The sequence below is a fragment of the Eucalyptus grandis genome, chromosome 5 (genome assembly GCF_016545825.1).
Source record: "Eucalyptus grandis isolate ANBG69807.140 chromosome 5, ASM1654582v1, whole genome shotgun sequence".
Classification (NCBI taxonomy): Eukaryota; Viridiplantae; Streptophyta; class Magnoliopsida; order Myrtales; family Myrtaceae; genus Eucalyptus; species Eucalyptus grandis.
The window spans coordinates 8199085-8216462 of NC_052616.1; the positions used below are offsets into that span (position 1 = coordinate 8199085).

The window sequence follows — 17378 nt, forward strand, 5'->3', positions numbered from 1 at the left end:
ACAACCTGAGAACATTAACCCTTGGAAGTATTCAGGGGGCAATGTCTTAAGGAACAGTTGTTTCATCTCCCTCTCATTCAAGGCCGGCTTCACTTGTGAGGCCATGGTTCTCCACCTTTGCGCAAAGGCCTTGAATGACTCGTTCCTCTTCTTCTCAATACGGGTCAATTCTTCCCTTGTGGGGGCGAGCTCGGTATTAAACCGGTATTGCTGCAAGAACTCATTGGTTAAATCCTCCCAGCTAGTGAGTTCTTCAATGTCCAACGTAATGAACCATGCTAGAGCAATGCCTTCCAAGCTATCTTGAAATGTGTGTATGAGAAATGGCACGTTGTCAGCATAGCGAGCCATTTTCCTCATGTAATATCTGAGGTGGGTCTTGGGACATCCCGTTCCGTCATATTTTCTTGTGAACTCGGGCTCTGGAAGTTCTCGGGAAGTTCGTCTTGGTGTATGGAGACAGCCTATCAGCTCCTTTTAGCTCATAACCTTGCAAGGCACACAGTCGTTATTCCATCTTTGGCAAGCGTTTTTCACTCTCTTCACTTAGACGGGGCGTTGGGTTTTCCTTCGGAGGGGGATCCAAATTGACAATGATTGGCATGACAGAAAGAGCCTCCCCAGCAGTTTCTTTACCAGGGGGATCAGCAATGTGTATGCCTTCCGTCGACACCGGAGTGGATGTTCCAGTGACAGCCACAGTGGGAGGCTCCTTGAGCTTTTGGCTTATTTCAAGCATCATTGCGGTGAGTTGGGCCAACTGGTCCTCCATCTTGGCCATGCGTACGTTGGTGTCCTCGTTCTCCATTCTGACTTTCGCGCGCGTGTGAATTGGGGATCTTCGCTTGGCCGTGTCGACAATTTGTAAAAGATAATCAATTGGCTAGTACCTAAATAAGGATAGATAAGCGTGTGTAAGCATGGAGTAATGATTAAGCGGTCAGTCCATGACAAAAATCTAATCGCCCCAATTTGCCCATTTCATTGAAAGTAAGGTTGCTACATGACGCAGGAAAAGACATGGGGGAGAGCTCCCAAACACGAAGCTAATCATGACTCTTATCTCCCGATAACGCGACTCAAGACAAATTCTTTAACATTGTAACATATGTGGGCATTGGCCCATTACATATCGCACTTGACTCGATCTAACTAATGAGGACAGCTCCCGCTTGGAGCCTCCTTTTGAGGTGCTTGATCTCGGCTCGGTGGGTGGTCTTTAATGGCATGTTGGGAATCTTCGGGCGTAGGCTCTGTGGGACTTTATGCCTAAGGATGTATTCCATTGAGGCATAATAAGTCTTCTCTTGCCCTTCCAACTCCTTTTCGGGCCATATCAGCTTAGGGATGGCACATATCCCATCGACTTGACTAATGCAACGGGTCTTTGTGATCTTGGCATCCATTAGGGAAGTCTATCTGAGTGGGTCTTCTTGAATCATTGGTGGAAGTTGTTGAACCTATTGGGCCGACGGGCGACTCGGGTTGGGTAATACTCGGTGACTCGTAATTCCCAACAAAGGAATAGGTCCGATAAGCCCACACACGAACCGCGCTTCTCGAACTCGGAGCCATTTGGCGTGCCATTGGAAATCTTCGGGTCCAGGGTTGGTCATGAAAGCTAACCACTCAGAATAGTGATAGTCGGGGGAAAACGTCTTCCTATCTTTAAACTTTAGGATAGGGTGGCTAGAGTCAAAGATGTCGTTCACAGTCATTAAGCTACCGAACCCTTTAACGTGAGAGAAAAACCAAATTTGCAAGAGTTCAGGAGGAGCGTTGAAAGTTTTGTTTTTGTTTTCTTTGAAACGGGCAAGGGAAAGAAAAGTTTCAGTCAGGACGGCGTTAACAAAGCCCTTTCCCATACATACCTCACGAACTACCCATGCCACGGAAGGGTTAATAGCGTTCCTACAATGTGGGAATAACACGAACCCAAAGAAAGCTAACAGGAAGACCCTATTCTTTTGAAAAGATAGGGCATTTTGAAAAAGCTCATTTAGAAATGAAAATGGGCAAGTTTTGCGATTAGCTTTCAAAACTTTCCTCACGTCATCCTCCTTAACTCTAAGAAAATCGGATAAAGTCGATGCATGCTCAGTCCCTACAGGTGGGCCAATTAACTCCGACACTAAGGGCTTTCCCATGGCAACACTGTATTCTTCTAGAGTTGGAGTGAGTTCGTGATCGCCGAGTATGAACGTGCAAGTTTCGGGGCACCACACATGCGCTAACGCTTGTACTACACCAGAATGAGTTTCTATCTCTAATAGGGGAAGTAAACGTCCAACATATGATCGCACCCAATCACAGCCAGTTGGATCCAATTTATTCCACCACGCGCGAAGCTCGGCTTTCGGGACGGAGATGATGCGAAGATCAGGTACCCCATCGTATGATCAACCTAATTTATCATGGACCAACCAAAATGAAAGCAAATAAGTAAATTGCGAAGAAAAGAATTCAAGAAAAACTTACCCTACTCATTGAGCATCGATGTTAAGGTCATGGACATGCGCATGGACAGTGGTTCGAATTCTACTATAGATGGCCCAAAATGAAGCCATGGGATAACGGAGGCGAACCAACAAGCTCGTGGCTAGGTCGTGTTACCCATGACTCCGGCTTTGTCAAAGGACCGACCCGTGTCGCATGCTCGCGGGCCCGGGTGAAGACCTCTGACATCAAGAAAGAAATTTCGGGGTTAAGGTGGGCGACTCGTACTACGTGCTTGTAGTCGGAGTGGTATCCACCTCAACACCATCCTAAATGATCCTATGCGGCCCAGGTCCGATGTCAGGTAGTGTGTGCTATAGTGTAGTGCAATGCAGGGGACTCATGCATGACAATTTAAAAACAATCAGCACTTTAGACATAAATAAACCACTCACTCTTGCATCCCCTACAAAACAAAGGTTAGAAATCACCATCCCTTATAACTCCCATAAACAATCAACATTCGACATGTTATGGATGCACATAATATCTTCGCTGCCAAACAAAAATAGTTTTGAACAAGATTAATTTTGGCCTAAGTCCTCTAAGGTTTGAAACCAAATCCCCAGTGGAGTCGCCAAGCTATCGCGACCTACCCTCGGGGGGAGGGAACCGGTTTAGGGGTATTGCCTAAGGGACGGGCCTAAGGCCCATGATTAGGCGTAAGCTCTCCCAAGCCCATACCGCGTGACATTTTTGTATTTCATATAAATTTTACATAAAAGGAGTCGCCACTAGCCTATTGGGGTCGGCTAGGAACCAAGTGAGGCATGGGAGCGTACCTCACTTGTGCGCAACCGAGAGAATCTAGGGTCGGGGACTTGATTACACTAATTGGTTAATCGGTGCCTTTCGGTACCTAATCTTGTTCATTTTATCAATATATATATTTTTGCAAGTAGCTTGAATTGATTTTCTCATCCACAAACATATTAAAGTGATCGAGCGGGTGCAATCTAAACACGTACTATTAAACATACCATATGACTACACACATACCATCAATAATCATAGCTAACAATGTCCTAATCACACATACCATTGAACATAACAAGATATACAATATAAACATGCGATGTAATCAAAGTAAATGCATAATTACACTTAAAACGACAACACCTAACATTTCCTAACCAAACTCTATCATTTTTGAATTTTTGAATTTTGTTTTTTTTTTTAATTTAATTTTTTTGAATTTAAGTTTTTGAATTCTCTAAAAAAAAATTAATTTTCGATTTTTTTTTAATTTTTAAATTTAATTTTTTTAAATTTTAATTTTTTTTTTTTTTAAAAAGGGCGAACCGGGTCGGGTCGGGTTTGACCCAACCCGGTTCGGCCCGCTCGGCAGAGTTGGGTCTCGTTGTAGATCGGACCTGGGTTCGGTCCGGCTGGGAGACGGGCTGATTGGCCCGCTCAGAAAAGAGCAAGGCCCAATCGGGCCTTCAATTAAATTCGGATTGGGCTAACCAGCAGGCCCAACCTAGTCTAAGTTTTTTTGTTTTAAAACGAAGCCCACAAGCCCTATACACTAAAATGGCCCAAAAGCGAAGCCCATTCCTCTTTTTCTAATTTTTTTTTAATCTTTTTGTGCTTTTGTCTTTTTTTCTTTTTTACGATTGTCTTCTTCGGGGTCTCCCCCTCCCTCCAGCCGCGACACGCCGAAGCTCCTACATCTCCTCCGCCGCCGGTCCGACCGCCGGCACCGCAGCCGGCGGCCCTAAGGAAGGTTGCGGACCACTCGCTCACTTGGTCATCCTCTCGGCCGGCGTCGCCCCTCGGCTACCTATTCGGCAACAACTACCCTATTTACGGCGGAACGAGTCATCGACTCAAATACATGCCAAATCTCGCGCAAACCGTTTGGAAACGCGACAAATACAGATAAACACAACATGGATTCAGCAAACACAGGAGCAAAAACGGGTGGGTCCGGCGTTAAAACGCGAGCTACTCCTCGGTTTTCTCGAGGAATTTTATCGAACACGTGGTATGCACTCACAGGAACCGAGGATTCGGCTCCACCGAACGCCGATCATGCTTTGGAGGTCTTGAAATATGACATAAGAGGACACGAGCAAAGTGCAAAGGCGACGTGGACCGAAGCTCACGAGCCCGGTCGGCCGTGAGCTCCGGCCCGGCGTTTTACGGAAACAAGATCGCGGGGTTCGGGAAACCTACCTCGTCCCGGTGATGGGCTACGGCGGACAATGGCCGGCGAACGAACTTACGCGGCGACGAGGCCGCTCCCTCGAGCTTCACGCCTCCGGTTCGGCCTCTTCCTCCTCGGTATTTCTCTCTTGCTCCCTCTCGATCTCGTGTTTTTGGTTAGATCCTGCCTCGGTGTTGATTCTCTCCCGGTTTTATGCTTGGCCGGCAAGCGCATGGCCTCTGCCAGTGCCGGCCTTGCTGGGCCTGGACCACACTCGACCGCGGATCACGCCGCTTGCCTACCATCGATCCCCTTGCTCCCTCTGTCGCTCCTCTGCCTTGGTTTTTTCTTTGCGAGGTCTTGCGGCGAAGACCGGTTGGGGAGACGACCGGCTCACTCGCGGGCTAGGCTAAAGGAGGAAGTCAACCTGGGCCCGGCGTAGGGAAAAAAGAAAAGGAAGGGGCGGGTCGGGCCAAGTGGATTCGGCTCGACCGACCGTTTTTAATTAAATAATATATATATTTTAAAATTTTATTTTGTGATTAGTTCCTAACATTTAACTATTCTAGGTAAAAAAAAAGTAGGTGTCGACAAACTTGTTATTTGAATTCTCGACATCATTTCAATGTGGAAAGACTCGATCTTGTTTTCCTAATCCAAACTAGCATTTCAATGCGACCAGCCGGTTGTGTAGTCGACGACAATGACTATCTATGCTTGGAAGTGAACCAGTTCACGGAAACAAAGGCATTGCTAGTCACTCAAGCATCCTCATTCACCCTTTGCCTTATCACCAACTTTACGCTTCCATCCATAATACGACCTCAAGTGTCACACTAAATGAGCTGATTTATGAAGCCGTCCATTCTACAAAGGTAACAATTTAAGGAGAAAAATTACTTAAATTCCGGGTCACATGAAGTAGAGGTAGCTAAATTTTATATTATATAAATGGGCCAATTTGAATTGGATCATTTTCAATCCTATCTAATTTCGATGCTATCCACTCATTTGACGGGTGAACCAATTGGCTACAAGCCCAATTGCTTCAATTTGCCACCGTTAATAGCTAGTCAATTCTCATAAATGGCATAAGCTTATAACATTATTGCTTCCAATCAGTTTGAAACTTTCACCGTATGAGAATTTTTTTTCCCTCCCAATTAATGATATCTTACGCGTGTTAGATTGTCCTTTCGTTAGTAAAACTATTTCAAAAAACAACTTGTAAGTGCTTCAACGTGGCCAAGGCTTGCCATGATTGCTAATTAGTTTTCCCCATGTGCCCTGTGTATTGGTCAGAGAAGGAAATGCAATAGGAAAAATGAGCCAAGAGGACATGCCATAATTTTTGTACTACACTCATTTTAAATGTCAAAAAATTTCAAACAGTCATTAAGTGCCTTTAAAAGATGCCGTTGAAGTCCTTTCTTGCCCCACTTTAAGGATTGTCGCGACCCGATCTCGCCGCCCCCTCGTGTCCCTCATTATCGCGAGGAGAGAAAAGGGGGAAAGATCGGATTTAGGGATACTTGATCACGAAAGTTCCCTCATAGCTTGCATTTCCAAAAGACGTCATCACCTCGCCTTTTGGATCAAGCCTCTCATGAGTTCACTTCACGAGATCGCGAGCTCTCCCAAGCTCGTACCCCGCGTGACAACGGAATGTCACGATCCATACCCACATAAGCGACATACCTAAAAAAGGAGTCGAATGTAGATATTGAATTTAAGGGTAATTTTACCATGGTAGCCGTCTTGATAGTTAGCTTCACCCATTAGGATGGCATCACTTCATCCTTTGGGTTATTCCCACATCAAGTATGCTAAACCATAGTGAGTTTTATCAAAACTCATACCCCGCGTGACAGCGGATTTATTTATACGATCTATTTATTTATGACAACCTAAAAATAGATGGGAGTCGCCACTAGCCTCAACTTTGGGGGTTGGCTAGAAACCCAATCGAGGTCGGGAGTGTTCCCTCGATTCCTACGCTACTGATATCTAGGTTCGGGGACTTGGGTTACGCTAATATTGCTATTAGCGCCCTTTCGGTACCTAAACAATATGTTGTGTTTTTCCTAACATGTCCATGCGTTTCTTTTTATATTTTCAGGATCATCAATTCCTATACTAAGTGATCATGCGTGGTTGATCATTTTCATGCTATTCTATTTCTAAAAAAATAAAAAGGAAAACAACCAATGAAATTGAAATTACAAAACATGAAGTAAACAATCAAGAAAAGCAATTAAACCTATCAGGCAGTCCTAAAAAATATAAAAGAGAAAACAATCGAGAAAGAAAGGAAACCCGCAACTCGTCGGGCTTTATACAATGCATAAAACCCGAGACATATGTCGGGAAAACAAAAGTACAAGACAATGGTCGGAATGGACATCGACCTCCACCACCTTCATGCCTTCTCCATCCTCAAGGTCCTAATCTAAACCTAATCTAAGAAATTTATGACTAGGTGCATACAAATAAAAGAAAAAATCAAACACATCAAGCAACCAAAAACAATACATCATATCAAAATCAATTGTTTAAAAGAAGTTCAATGCGAAGTCAAGTTTCAGTGATATCCTAAAGTTCAGCATTAATATGTGTCGCACTAAAATCATTTATCAAATGATTACATGCAAAGCATATAATATGACATACATCCAAGTCATATAACTTTGGTTCTCAGTTAACCAAACACGTGAATTCGCTGATAAAAGATCATTCACCAAACAATATGCATCATCAATCGTGTTCATGTTACATGTATGTCCATCTAATCAATGCTTAATCCACAACTTCCAGCATGCAATCAATGTTGTAACAGAACACGTGGGACTATAAATTGTAATTGTTTGATGACAAATTGCCATGAAATTGAAGTCATGTCTTGCCACAAGCACGTATGAATTTTCTTGATCAAAATGGCATCAATTAATAACCAAACTAACCTCAAGTTAGAATCAAATGCACATCCAATCATAAGCAGCGATTATAGCATACTGATATTCATATATGGTGTGTGTCATGGAAAATCAAATTTGCATTTGCATTGAACAGTTTGAAGTTAGAAATGCCATACACACAGACATAGATTTTTAGCAAGCAAGCAAGAGGGATATACCACAAACATATGCTTCCCTAGTACGCAATTACAAGAAGAAATCAGCAAAGACTAACATGTTACCACAGCCAAAGAAATTCAGCAAATGGCCATTTGAACCCAGCATGCACTAAACCTTATTATCAATCTTACGCAAAGAAATTGTATAAGGATTCTGATCATTGACCTCTTTAGTATGACTGTATACAACATCTAGAATGGTCTCAATGTCAACGCCATCTCTATCCCTTTACGACACAACAATCGTTCGTCTCAATTACACAGCAAAGAGCACGGCTTAATCAATATCTACTCAGCTCAAGGTCAAATCCGAACCAGAACCAAAACAAATCCTCTAAATCCATCAATCAATAACAATGATGACAACAGCAGCACCTAAACAAATGACATTTACTAGGAAAAACTCAATAAACTTGTTCTTCCCTACCTGGTCGAACCAGAGATAGAGCGATTGAGAGAGAGAAAGCTAGATAACCTTGAATGAATGGTGAAGGATTGAAGTCGTGGCTGCCAACGATGCTATCACCACTGTTGCAGGGGAGTTAGCAATCCGAACAGGCCGCGTGAATCTGAGCCTTGAACTCCGAGGTCCTCGACCGGCCGTTTTAGCGAATCAAATCCGGTGTGCGAGAGAGAGCCGAAAGAAAATCGTTCGAGTCAGAAACGGCGAACGAGAAATTGGAGACCAAAACCCAAACAGATCAAAAGAGAGAGGAAGAGAGCTCACGATTGAGCAAGTGATCGAGCCTGAACCTAAACGGAGAGTGATCGTGAGCCTCCCTTGTGATTCCTAACCATCGGTCTTTGATCTCCGAGAGTGATTCACCGAACCAAATTCGCCATCGTAGTCGCTGCGGCTGCGGTAGGCTTTGGATCGAGTCAGATCCGGCAAGCAGAGAACTAGATTCGGCGAATAGAGAACCGCCGGTGCCGTCGCCGTTGTTATAACCGCCACCGTCTTCGCCGATTGTCGATGCGACCGAGCGAACCAGTGAAAGAATCAAAGAAGAGGGAATCTCCGGAAAAGCGATCTCCAGGAGCTACGGGGAGAGAGGCTTCGCATTGCAGGGGTCAGAGGTCCTAAAATCAATCGCAGACCGCACCCCTCACTGCCACCGCCGGCCGGAGGAGACTCCGTTCGCTGAAGACGACGCGGGCTCTAACCGATTTTCCCCTTTCCCCTCCGATTCTTCGTCCTGTTTTCTTCTTTTTTTTCGAGCTAGAGAGAGAAACTTTGTACGAAGTCTCGAGAGAGAGAGAGAGAGTCCGTGCCCCCAGCGAATCCCCCCCGAAGAGAGAGAGAGATTGCGTGAGGAGAAAGAGTGAGTGCCTGAGGAGAGAGTCAGTGCGTAAGGAGAGCGTGAGTGCGTAAGGAGAGAGCGTCCGTATGAGGAGAGAGACCCCTTTTTTTATACTCTTTTTTTCTTTTTGTTTTCTTTTCATTTTCATTTTCATTTCATTTTTTATATTTTCCTTCATCCATTTTTTTAATCTTTTGGGCTCTTTATTCTTTTTCTCTCTTTTTTTTTTATTCTTTTTCCTTACTTCTAATTTTTTTTGTCTTTTCATTTCAAAATTTTTTTTAACTTTTGCGAATTGAATGTTTAAAATGTCGACAAAAATTTCGAGTGTCAACAAGGGGATTCAAGACTAAAGTAGGTTGCAATTCAAAACCTAACCCCTGTTTCCACTTGCAAATCAAAATCAATGCTTCATCTCGAACGCCACGCCCCTCCTCCTTCGGCCACCACCACCATCATCATTTGAACTCTCTCTCTCTCTCTCTCTCTCTCTCTCTCTCTCCCTAAGTCCTCGGTGCCCATAATTCCTCCTCCCTTCATTTTGAGACGTCGCATTATTTATTCTAAAACAATGGCACGTGATATTTTTGGCAACACAAGTGGCCAATATAACTTGAATGATCGATTTTTATAAGTCGTGGCACTTAAATGATCGCCTGGAAAGTTATAGCGACAAAATGAGCATCGTATGATGGCGCTGTTAGTGTCCTTCTGCAAATAATTGAGGAGCCAAAAGCTAGTTGCTTTTTAGTAGTGGGATAAGTGGCTTAGCTTTTGACAATCTTTTGAAGGACAGGAATATTAATGGATTTATCCGAACTGCATATTTTACCTTTCCAAGCAGTAGAGAAGTAAAATTTTCGTTCCATGAAAACGAACGGCCAAAATTGCTGTCAGCAGAACGCAAAGAGGAACAAATTAGCACAAGAAAACCTACTGTCAGACAAGCCTGCTGACAAGAACCAAACAACTTGAAATTCAAGCTATGCATGGCAAGATTCCCTGAAGATGGCATAATAGGTCTATACTTGAACCGATAGCTACTCTTGTTCTGGACTTCCAACCAGCTAACCTGCCATTGACATCATTATCAAAGCGTTTACGAAAAATTGATGCTCTAGAACTCTACAAGGGTGTGATGCCCCCACAGGAAGAATGTGACATTTGGAATCTGCAACATTCTCCCCAAGGATACTTCAATGTCCTCAATCGAAATTACAGTTTACTGCAGTAGTGGCAAGGGTTGGGCCTACAAGCGTCCTCCAAATGGATGGATTGTAAGTTCCTCTTGAAAGATTTTTGTTAATAATGATTGTCACAATTTGATGTAGAGTGTATGAGCAGAGCCTCTAAAATTGACACTTTCATGGAATCCAACGGCAATCGCGATCTGTGCAAGGAAAGGGTCCATTCATGCCAGTAGCACATGCATGTAGACTTTTATTGATCAGAGTCATAAAATGAAAATAAGTTGCTCCAATGTTCGCCTTCCAAGAGGAAAAAGTGATGTTGTAAGAGTTGTGGAGAGAAGCATGGGTAATCGTGGGTGCGATCCTGGCTCTAGCAGTTGAAGAATCTCTGTCGATTCTAATCTCTTCTATAAGACATCATTAGGTATTTTGTCACTCACACATTGAATAGAGTTGCTGGTCAACGGAAGATACCTACATCCGGTTTGAAAGTGTCTGCTGGGAGTAGCCATCATGGTGAGTTATGCTAGGAAGTTTGCTTTTGATAAGGTTGAATACTAATGTACCGCACCTGAAAGTTGCTGCCGTCATTTTGTATGATAGGGCCTAGAATACTATTAGACCTTAGCATTTATCATGGCTCGGCCACGTTCGATCTAGTTCAATACAAATGCATGTGAAGCATTGTTCCATAACAAGCTTTGCTACACTGTCCATAGCCAATGGGTTGAACACACTCTGATTGCATTGTCGTGGCAAGTTGTTGATCGATGGGAGAGCTATTTTCTGAAAATTGGAAGTCAGTTGTTCTCCGGTGAAAGAGTTCCCTTATGACCTCAACTTTTGGAGGGTCTTTCTTTTGCTGCCGGGTCAACCACAAAGCTTGTTTTCCAAGTGATGCTTCCGAGCCATCTCTCGCTTGAGCGAACAGTATATCACTTATTATTAGAGTTTCACCTGGACAGATTGAAGATCGAAGTAGAATACTTCTACACTTTTTTCATCATTTTTGTTCATCATTCTATTGGCAAGTTGAATTAGCATTCTAATCCCGAACCCGTCAACTATCTATGGACTGCTCGGCTACTCTTGTGGTGAGAGTAGGTCGCCACATGCCAATCAGGGGACGGATTAGGAACAGCTCCTTCAAGGGCCTTCCTCGGACATCGAATAGTCAACTCAAAACTGATACATATAAGAGGAATCCAACTGCTTAATTAAAACAAAGCATTGCGATGGTTCCCGTGGATGCTCACGCAATATGATTTCTACCCAATGCTCTAAATGTTAAAGTGAAGAAATTCAACCAAGCATGGTTAAACAGAGGAAGTAACTATGACTCTCTTAAGATAGCCAAATGCCTCGTCATCTAATTAGTGATGCGCATGGATGAACTAACGAGATTCCCACAGTCTCTGTCTACTATTTAGTGAAATCATAGCCAAGGGAATGAGCTTGGAAAAATCAACGAGGAAAGAAGACCCTATTGAGCTTGACTCTAGTCCGACTTTGTGAAATGACTTGAGAGTTGTAGAGGGAGCTACAAACGACAAAAGTGAAATACCACTACTTTTAACGTTATTTTACTTATTCCATAAACGGAGGTGGGGCAATGCCCCTTCTTTTAGATCTAAGGTCCGCGCACACGAACCGATCTGAGTAAAAGACATTATCAGGTGGGGAGTTTGGCTAGGGCAGCACATCTGTGAAAAAATACCGTAGGTGTCCTAATATAAGCTCAACAAGAACAGAAATCTCGTGTATACCAAAATGGTAAAAGTTCGTTTGATTCTGATTTTCAGTACGAATACAAACCATAAAAGCATGGCCAATCGATCTTTTAGATCTTCAGAATTTGAAGCTAGAGGCATCAAAAAGTTACCACGGGGATAACTAGCTTGTGGTGGCCAAATGTTCATAGTGATGTTGCTTTTTGATCCTTTGATGTTGGCTCTTCCTATCATTGTAAAGTAGAATTCACCAAGTGTCGAATTATTCACCCACCAATAAGGAACGTGATCTAAGTTTAGACTATCGTGAAACAAGCTAGTTTTATCCAGCTAATGATTGTGTCACGATTAATGAGACATTCATAGTTTCACAACCTGAATTTGTTCATACTATACATGCATAGCTTAATCTTTGAAACAAGTATATGACTACTAGCAGAATCAACCAGGTAGCATTCCTTCACAATGTTTGCCGGGCATGATCCATCACAAAGCTCGAGGGCTTTACTTGGTCAAAGATAAGGCAAGAGCATCATTCCGGTGAACCAATAAATGCTTAACAATTTAGGAACAAGGGCCAATGACCCCATACCCATGAAGAGGTTTCGCATCCAAGAGAACAAGTAGGCATTTGTGGTCCATTTGAACAATCGAATGAGATCATGTTCATGGAACAGGAACCCTCGTCTAGTCCAACCGAGCATCCAAAGGATGCTATGATGGAAGGACAACCAAAGGCACACATGTTCATCACAATAGGCATGCAACACAGGGACCCACGCTTTTTACATATAACGTTAGCTCGTGGAGCAACAACTGATTGAAAATGAGAGAAGAGTTCGATGCACCAACATAGAACCTACCAACACACACATTCTTATTGTCTTTCACATGCCATTGCATACACTAGAAATAAACCAAGCTGACTCATCCATAGCTCCTCAAGCATGAGAACTCGAGGACCACATGGACTCATCGAATGAGGTCACATCTGCACTGCTAGACGCTAGAACACCAATATCTTGTTCGGATCGTGGCTTGATAGCGCGTGGCTCATTCATTCATGCCCGAAGCATGGTCTCATCTTCTTGAAAGGCATAGATTCATCAATTCCCAAGTGACTCGGTCACCAATTCATCCCCTTTATGGCCGCTTGGCTTGAACACAACCCATGCACTTAGCCATGATGCACGCATGAGGGAGCCATTTTACTTAAGGGCAAAGCACATTGAAGTGAAGTATCATCATATACGTTAATTGATAGATGATGAGATATTGTCATTGAAGAAGACCTTTGGTGCAAGAAATCCAGTACATATGTTAACCAAGGCTATCACCGCTAAGAGATTGAGGTTGTGCATTGCCTCAGCTGGCCTCCTTGGTTAGTAATGAGGAGACTACCGCACTAAGACATTTTTTGTTATAAAGACAAGTGAAGATATAAAAGACTATTGCTAGTTTAAAGATCACTCTCCATATGGGAGATTGATGGAGTTGTGGGGTTCGATAGAGGAAAATAATATAAAAATAGAAGGGCTTTTCATTGTTAATAGCATACATGTAATTTATTTGTTATAGTAGAGAAAAATTATTGTTGCTAATGGCATATATGTAATTTTCATCATAACTTCGTATGCTTTAACTCCTATAAAACGGGACAATATCTTTTATAGTTGTAACTTGTAACTCTGAAAACTCCGAGCTCATGTGCTTTATTTTCTGATTTTGATTGGGCTTTCCATGTAAAATTTTGCTTGCCTTGTTCTCCAATTTCTTCTCATCAACGTTGCATATTCCTAACATAAGGGTCCTGCATAATCAGCATAAGAGAATCATTGGAGAGACTCCTTTAGCATCTGCGTAAAAAGAGGAAAGAAATACTCTGTAACAATGCGATGTTTAATTGTGATAAGCTGAAATGGATCAAGGTTTGGAAGATTTGTCCACAATCCTAAACAGGTTCTTCTCAGAGATGATTGTCTTATCTTTTTGGCTGGACAATATACGGGCCGTGGGTTGGCGAGCGTAAGCTAGTCGGGCCCGGTGGATCTTGGGTATAAAAATAAAAAAAAAAAAAAATCAATATTTTTAATATAAATTCATTCCAGGCTCTTTTTTTTAATTATTTATCTTTTTATGAATTTGAATCAAATTAATTTAATTAAAATAATCATAAAATGATAATTTATCATGTATCTATAAAATATACATTTAATATACAACATGTCCGAACGTGTCGAAATTCTCTATTTTTGGAAAAATGACATATCGACGTGTCGTGTCACGTGTTGGTGTCGATACTATTTAGCTCATGATTATTCTCCTTTTTGTTTTGTCAAATATTGTGTGGCCCAACTTGACAAAGTTGAATAAAACATGTACGTTCTTCTCGCTTTCTTTGTCTCCTACATATGCAAAAAAAAAAAAATGTAAAATGAAATCCATGGGCAATTTCTTCTTTTCACAATTGTGATTGAACATAAATGCAATCATGAGTAGCTGGACTGAAGGAGAAGTCCCACGGAATCATAAGGTTGGCCAATCTAATTTATTTAGACTAAATATTATTCAATAGACTCAAACTCGAGATATATTTTAATATGCCATATAGCCAGCCATCACCCTATTCTTGTATACAACGGGAAGAATGGATGCATTCAAGTTCGGCAGATGAAGTCAGTCTCCTAAATCTTGAATGTCTCGATATCCTGTCATTTACAAGGAAAAGGAAAAAGAAGCCACAATAGTAAGATCTAAATATTACCTATGAAACCGCGTCAACTTTGGAGAAGTGGAGAAGAAAAAGCCCAACCTTAGCGGGTCATGCAGGCTGTACTGTCAAAAATGATTGCTGTTGGGAGCTATAGTTCCCACTCAAACCATTTTGCTATTGCCAAACGAAACTCTTCTGGTCATTAAATACCACCATCCCGAAGGAATATTGGCATTTTGTGAGTGCACTTACACAGAGGATCTAAGCACTGTAAGCTTGGTTCACAGTAATCCCATTTTTATCCCTTTCGATTTGCCTGTAACAGGTGAAATTTCCCAGGGCAATTTTCACAAATGTTTCTTGAATTTGTTCATCATTGTTCTTATGATTGTGTATTTGTGTATTCTTTGCTCGTCTGCTCGCTGTTTCAAGCACTTCAAAGCAGCACAATTTACAATATAACTGCATCAAGGCCACTCATTCAGAACCAAACCCTTGTCTCTCCTTGTAAAATCTTCGAGCTCGGGTTCTTCGGGCCTAATGGATCAGAAAAGCAGTATGTAGGAATATGGTACAAGAACACGACTTTCTCAAAGTTGTCTGGGTGGCCAACAGGGACAAGCCACTTGGACACAAAGATCAATCTGCAAGTTTGATAATTGGCGGAGATGGAAATCTGAAGCTTCTAGATGGGCGAAAAAATGCTATCTGGTCTACAAATGTCATGGCGAAGTCTAATTATTCTGCAGCAGTGCTTTTAGACTTTGGAAACCTTGTTCTTCAAGATGGGAATGCAAATAAAATGTGGGAAAGCTTCGATGAGCCAACCGACACTCTCCTGCCAAACATGAAGATCGGAGTAAATGTGAAAACAGGAAAGAAAAAATACTTGATTTCCTGGAAAGGTGAAGATGATCCATCGCCCGGAAGCTTTGTCCTTGGAGTGACATCAGAGACACCACCTCAGCTTTTCGCTTGGAATGGATCAAGTCCATACTGGAGAAGCGGACAGTGGGATAAATCCAAGTTTAATGGAATACCGACCATGAGCAACAAATACCTGAGCGGCCATCAGCTTGTGCAAAATATCAACCAGGGAACGACATATTATTTCCGCAATTATTACAACAACTCCTTTGGATATGTTTTCATCTCATCGGAAGGATCTATAGAGTCTGTTCGTTGGGGGGATGGATGGTCAACAAACTGGGAAGCATCACGAACTAACCGGTGTGAAATTTATGGAACATGTGGTCCTTTTGGAGTTTGCGATACGTTTAGTTCACCTATATGCAGCTGCTTAAAAGGGTTTAAACCCAGGTCAGATGAAGAGTGGAACAGAGGAAACTGGACTGGAGGGTGCGTTAGGAAAATGGAATTGAATTGTCAGAAATCCGCACATGCAGCAGCTATGACGACTGTGGAAAAAGATGTGTTCTGGCCAATGAAACATATGAAATTGCCTGATTCTGCTGATTATTTGTCAAACATAGCTGATGCAGAAGGATGTCGAAGTTGGTGCCTAGGAAACTGCTCGTGCTTGGCCTTTTCTTATGTGGAGACTGTAGGATGTATGGCTTGGTGTAAAAACCTCATAGATACTCAGCAATTCTCCAGAGAAGGCAAAGATCTATTTCTTCGACTTGTGGACGTGGATAAAGGTTGGAAAGGTTGAATTAATTTTCATTTAATCTTGCACTGCCTGTGGTTCTTATAATGTATTTTCCCAGTTCAGGTGTACCTACAAAGACAAAACTCATCATCAGCCTAAGTACTATTTCTGGCATCATGTTATTCGGAGCTGGCATTTCAGTGTGTGGTCTTTTCAAGTGGAGAGGTAATAAAAGATGTGCATTTCATGGCTGTTTAAGTGAGATTTCATGTTAACCAAGACATAAGAATATTGTATCATTTGATCGCCATAGCGTCTTGCCACCAGATGCTGAGATACCCCATGGATTGGGTCTCTCTGTTTATGCATTTGGGTATGACGAATGCAATGCTGAGTTCGTGTTGTTGAGGGTGGTTCAGACCTTGCGAAGGCCAATTGTATCTGAAGTTAGCATCTATAAATCAGAAACTAACGTGTGGAGGCGACTCCAAGGGATGCCATACTTTCTAGTTGAGCCGGGCAGAATGGGGGTTTACCTGTGCGGCCGTCTGCACTGGATAATGAGATGTGAGTGTGTGCGAAATTCGGCAAAAGTGTTGGTGGCTTTTGATATTCGTACTGAGAGTTTTGTGGAGGTGGACCAACCTAATGTTATAGACAATAGGCTTCGCATGGATTTGGCCGTCCTGGAAGAGCATCTTTGCCTTACCGTTTATCGTGAGCCAGGGGTTGTCGATGTGTGGATTATGAGAGAATATGGATTGAACCGACATGGGATCTGTTGTTCTCGCTAAATGACCATTGGTGGAGTTTCCGACCTGTCCGGCCATTGGCTTACTCCCAGGATGGTGGTCAATTTTTGGTGGTTACGTACCAAAGACGTCGAGCAGTTACACCATATAAACGGCATGCCAAGGACCTTCGTAGCAGCAGCAACTTTTTCGTGGTATTAGGGAACTGCCAAGATATGGGGTAAGTATTTCATGAAAAGTAACTAATTATTTCATGAAAAGTAACTAGATCTTTCGCGTTTCATAGACAGGCCTTTAATTAA

General features: G+C 42.5%; 1 protein-coding gene across 1 annotated transcript; it reads left to right on the top strand.

The window, feature by feature from the left end:
- The first annotated feature begins 15280 nt into the window (after window positions 1-15280).
- LOC120293589 (G-type lectin S-receptor-like serine/threonine-protein kinase At1g61400) lies at window positions 15281-17118 on the top strand. Its single transcript, XM_039313275.1, has 3 exons — window positions 15281-16373; window positions 16448-16549; window positions 16652-17118. The coding sequence occupies exons 1-3, from the start codon at window positions 15281-15283 to the stop codon at window positions 17116-17118; spliced, it is 1662 nt and encodes a 553-aa protein (XP_039169209.1).
- Window positions 17119-17378: the final 260 nt, after the last annotated feature.